Here is a 6,001-nt window from a genome sequence, read left to right on the forward strand (position 1 = left end):
CGAAATCAAAATAAAGTTATAAATAAAGAGAGAGAGAGAGAGAGAGAGAGAGAGAGAGAGAGAGAGAGAGAGAGAGAGAGGTGGTGGTAATTCTGATATAGCATCATGAACACGTTGGAAATGATTGATATTCTATAAATTATAATAAGAATACATATTCTAGAGAATATGTGTAAATACTGAATTCCTATGAACACGCAGTAGATTGACAACATTTTCCGCCTGAGGCAGAGCCCGGAGGTCATACATCATCATGTAATATAGTAAAGTGTCAGAGGTAACACACAAATTTCTTAACGACCCCCGGAGAGACACGTGGACCACAGGAAGGTCTTTGGCGGCCATTTATTTACAAACTTAACATACACACAGGTAAGTCTGTTAAGAAATTAATTCATTATATCGTTAAATTAATTTTTACCCTGTTTTGAACCTGTTCTAATTTTACCAGAAATGTGAATTAAGCATGTTGTTTACAAACAGCGTTCATGATGCTTCAGCCAGGTTGAAAACATATTTCATGAACTTTGGCTGTACATAATGCATATGTTATTATTTGCCGGTTAATGAAGCTGCCAGCTTAAGTTTTATTTCAATCTAGAATTTGTTTCCATAATTGCTAGGCTCTTAAAGTATGTACTTTGAAATCTATATTAATTTTCATCGACGTACAGACCTTCCATATTGTTCTGTACATGTTTAGCATATTGAATGGAAAGCAATGTTTCTCTCTTGTCTCATGACAAACGCAGTCTACATGATTCAACGCACCAATGTCGATGTACGTAAATCATAAAATGTTTACAGGGTGAAGTTTATCGAAAGTTTTATTTTTGGACGAGTTTGATATTAGAATATTATGTAATGAAATTAACTGTCGCTGTAAAGCACAGAGAGAGAGAGAGAGAGAGAGAGAGAGAGAGAGAGAGAGAGAGAGAGAGAGAGAGAGAGGGGGGGGGGCTATATATAACCATTTCAAAACTGAATTAGAAGAAAAAATGTATGCATTTGTACCTGCTTTTAAACATATTATTGGTCTCAGATAATCTTCTAATCACTAACGTATATTATTTAAATTACATCACATTTATTTTGATTTACAGTCGCCATGCAACGTCTGTTCCTCCTTCTTTCATTAGTTGTCTGGTGTTGCCATGGACACGGTGACCATGGGCACCAAGGAGGAACCCCTGTTCAACACGTTCCCGCGGACCAGTTTAACATCCATGACCCTAAAATCACCCAGGACCAGGCGTGAGCTAATTACTGATATCAGAGTTCCCTTTTTGACAGAGGTTTACATTTTGTAGGATATATACCCGAGATACTCACCGAAATCTTCTATGTACACATGTTTACACATGAACGTTCGATCACTTTTATTTTTTTAATCGGGAGGGGATCCAGCATATTCTAAGGATATTTTACAACTGAAATGCATTAAAGTAGGTAAACATCTATATTATTGACGCATCATTTCATAAGGACCTCCCCACTTTCAGCACCCCTCTTTTCAAAGAATTTTTTTTATCTATTACACTTTTTGGTAAATATTAAACACTGATGTATCTCCAGTAAGTTTCCTTTTCCCCTGGGATATTGGAATATAATGGTAGAAAACAATACAAAGTTTGAAATGGTCACCCTTAGCCTGAAAACCACAGAATTACTACCCGAGGTTAATACAGGTAAATGAGGTAGAAAGAAAACGTAAATTCTGTAGATCTTTATTGTACATGTATTTATTTTTATGAATTTCATCACCAACAACACAAATTGTCTAATCTTGCCTTTTGAATATAATTTTCTTTATTTCAAAAATGACTTATCAGTTATGATAGAAAAGAGAAATCTGGACAACCATGCATGTGCTCGGTATAAACAAAGAATTTAAAAAACGGTCATTCTATAGAGATTTAACCCCCCCACCCCCCCCCCACCCCCCAAAAAAAGACAAACGCGATTTCAAGACATGCCGTCTTTTAATGTTAACGAACTTTTCAGTAAAATAAAATGCCAAACCTCCAAGTTTGGGTATTAATGAACATCTTGGGACACTGTATATTACACAATTCAAACTTTGATGGGTTTTCTAAATCATCGGGGGTCGTATGTCACAGCTAAAGTGGGGAGGTCCTTTGAAGGTATAACATATATGACCAACTTTCTCAATTTCTTGTTTCATATAGCCATTTTAACATCGACACATTTTCGATTATCTCATTCCGTCGTCAGACATCTTTTTTATACAATGTATCTAAAGATTGCCCACTCTTCGACGGGTGGATTTTAGCAGAAAAAATAAATGCTTGAAAGTCAATCTAATCAAAATCAGATCTTCTCTAACCGTTACACTGGAGAGGGGTCTGATCAGATGTTCATGTTATTGACCCCAGTCTCATGAATAATGCAATAAATATTCCACCAATAACAATTTTTGTTTGACAAAGAATCAAGGACTAATCAGGAATCGTTTTACTGAAGCGAATTCGGATTATAGGCGTTGATTCATGAAAAGTTTAAACGAATTCCAAATATCAGCGCTAAAGGATCTTAGATACTATACATCCATTATCGTTAAAATATATTTCCTGTGGTGTTCTAACATTGCTCATGGCCGCCTCCATCTTCTTCGATTATTCTCCCGTGCTTCGGCCTTCACAGCAAAATTTTCATGTTAGCAAAAGCCGTCATTTGATTGGTCAAGTGTGAAGGTGAAATAGCATTACCTCAAACGCAACGCTGTCGGAAATTTCTCTTGTACAACGATTTTGAAGATCTGGTTTTAATTTGATTGGCTTGAAAGTATAACTTTTATCTGTGTCTTTCACAAGCACTTGACTGCAACTTATCCGTGTTTTGACAGACTTTGCGTGAATGTAACTTATCTGTGTTTTGACAGTCGCTTGAATTTAACTTATCAACGTCATTAACAGTCCCTTGATATAGTTACAATATTTGTCTTTGGACAATCACTTGAACTTAACTTAACTGAGTTTATTCAGAATCCCCTGAATGTAACTTAACTGTTTTTGACAGTTACTTGAAGGTACACTGTAACTTAACTGTGTTTTTGACAGTCACTTGAATGTAACTTAATTGTGTCTTTGAAATCACTTGAATGTAACTTATCTGTGTCTTTTACAGTCACTTAAAGGAGCACTTAAAGGATCAGATTGACACAAACCGACAGATGTCACCAGAAGAAATGGAGTTCCACTACTTCAGGTACAATTATGTACATGCATATAATGAAACACCAAGGAGAGGGGGGGGGGGGGTGATGATGTATTGTTACGTTCAAAATTTTCTGTTTGTTAGAGACTTTAAATTTTCACAGTAAACTGTACTTCATTGTATATTAGTATACTTGCAAGTACAAGTATAATTTGCATTTCGTCCATGTCCAGTTTACCACATACATGTATCTGGATAGACTGCATGTTGGCGCGAATCAAATGTGACGTCTTCACTACGTTTTCTCTCGGACTTCAATGACGCTCCGTCATGCATGAATAAAACATGTAACGCGATTGCCATGCAAAATATTCATCCAAGTAAGGGGAAATAAAATTCACCCCCGTTACTCCCCTCTAGATCCGCCACTGTTAAGTATGTATACGGTTTCCTTTACACAGACTGTATAAGATTAAATCATTAGTTCGAAAAACAAACAAATGATTATTTGAGCTGTACATAGATGCTTTCTACTTCCATTACAGACTCCACGACACAAACAACGACACAAAACTCGACGGACTAGAAATCATGGCGGCTCTGAACCATATGGCGGGTATGTTCAAAGTCCAGCCCCACGAGGCTGTCGGGAAAACACCGCAACAAATTGCTGACCTTGAGGAGGAGAGACAGAAGGGGGCGCTTCAGTACTTCACAGGTAATGACATCACGTCAATATAGCTGCTTACATACATGTACATGCAACTTACAGGGGCTAAACCCGTTTTGGGCCCAAACTCTGGGATACCATAAATATAGATCTATTTATGGTATCACAGAGTTGGGGCCCAAAACGGGCTTAGTCCCTGTACTACAGCTCACTGAGAAAAACTTGGATTGAGAAGAGAGCTACAGTTCAGAAGCCAGGCCAATATTATTATGAACATTGATAATACTATATTATAGTGAAACATTTAAGCTCGGAATTGGAGTAAACTTTGATAATAGCAGTTCAGTCAAATCTTCTACATTTACATTTGAGTATATATGTGGAAAAAATGTAGTAATTATTAATAACTTAATTATATAGAATTTCACAAAAGAATCATATGGGTGCTCGATTAATATTTCTCTTCACGACTTATGATACTTTACATGCACATATATCTTAGGACATATTAAAATGACGTTGAATCATGAGTTTGTCATTAAATTTTTCAGACATCATTGATCGCGTGCTCGTGACGGATGACATCAATGGAGACGGATACATTTCTTACCCAGAGTACATGAGAGCCCGGAAGCGGGACTTTGCCCAGTATCAGCAACAAATGGCGATGCAACAGCAACAACAACAGCAACAGATGATGGCAATGCAACAACAACAACAATTCCAGCAATTTCAGCAATTCCAACAGTATCAGCAACAGCAAGCGGCACAACAGCATCAACAAAATGCCCCCAAACAACCGCAACAAATTCAGCAACCTAACGCACAACAGTTCCAGCAACAACCGCCTGTCGGTGCAACCAAATCTTCATAAGATTCACCAGAGGGATCTTGTTGTTTAAAATGAAATATCCTGGTCTTATTTAGTTTTATCATCATTTGTCTATATTTCAAATGCATTAATTTGCACCCCAAAAAAGCTGGAAAATAAGATATTTGATTTTACTGATTGGGACCCGGATGTTAGTGTTTGGTGTTTGGTTTTGACGTGTGTAACATGTAAAGCTGTGCATGTGTATGTAGCCTTCCATTTATTGTATTAAATACAGGCGGATGTGTTGAAGAATATGAGAGAGAGAGAGAGAGAGAGAGAGAGATGGGAGCGTTTGCTAAGTAATGCATCACAGAGACGCATTTATTTTGATAATAAATTTACCATTTCCTTAAGTTTTTTCTTTCTTTTTGTTTCTCTTTGCATGCACAGAGCTGGTCTATCTTGCTAACTTCTGTTAAAGACTGCTAACTTATATATAGAAATGCATACCTACCATAGAAAAAGTAGTCATAATTCTACGATGCGCTCAATCTGTTTCATTTATGAAATTTTACATATTCATGAGGGTATGAAATGCGACGTTTGCAGAGTATGCCAGTGAGGCGTGTCGCAGTTCATACACTGGTGTATTTTCAAAAATGAAATTTACCTTTTATATTTACATTCTGTTTTCATTTGTTCACATTCATAAAGAAATAGCCATCATTTCAGTTGGTAAGGATGTCGAAGGCAAAAACATTGGAAATGCGAATATTTATTTGTGGAGTTTTTATAGAGAGTTTTGGATATGCGTGCACACATTACCGGTCAACAGCTCAATAGAGTCTGCCTTTTCTTGTTCTTACCATGCCGAGTTGAAATAAAAATGAAATATGATCTTATTATAACTAAATCAAATCAGACCGGGTATCCAAGTGTCTTGAAAAATTGTCTCCTAAGAAGACATTTTTGAATAGTTTGGAAGTTTGCAATTAGATCGGAGCCAGTTTAAAAGCAAACTTCCAACTACTATTCAAAAATGTCTCTTGGGTTATTTCTATAGAAAATAACATTTAAAAGCATACCATTTATATGTTTATTGCTGCATACATATAGTAAAACGAGTAATTAAACGAAATCTATTACATTTATTCCATAATTATTATTTTTGTAAACAAAAGAGAGGGGTGACATAGTCCTGTCCAAGTACCTGCATGTGACTGGACTTTGGCGAATCTAGTTTTTTCTTTTTTTTTTTTCCTGAAGGTGTTCCAATCGTGACAATTTTTTCCAAGATGAGGTCAAACTATATTCTAGAGGCCTGACATCTAGTAATCTAA

The 6,001-nt window shown here is 36.4% G+C and overlaps 1 protein-coding gene across 1 annotated transcript; it reads left to right on the plus strand.

Moving 5' to 3' along the window:
- Positions 1-179: 179 nt before the first annotated feature.
- Positions 180-5,074, plus strand: LOC125650598 (multiple coagulation factor deficiency protein 2 homolog). Its single transcript, XM_048879029.2, has 5 exons — positions 180-372; positions 1,104-1,254; positions 3,148-3,228; positions 3,723-3,895; positions 4,399-5,074. Exons 2-5 carry the CDS (start codon positions 1,109-1,111, stop codon positions 4,719-4,721), a joined length of 723 nt encoding a protein of 240 aa, XP_048734986.1. The 5' UTR covers positions 180-372; positions 1,104-1,108; the 3' UTR covers positions 4,722-5,074.
- Positions 5,075-6,001: the final 927 nt, after the last annotated feature.

The sequence above is a fragment of the Ostrea edulis genome, chromosome 5 (genome assembly GCF_947568905.1).
Source record: "Ostrea edulis chromosome 5, xbOstEdul1.1, whole genome shotgun sequence".
NCBI classification, from domain to species: Eukaryota; Metazoa; Mollusca; class Bivalvia; order Ostreida; family Ostreidae; genus Ostrea; species Ostrea edulis.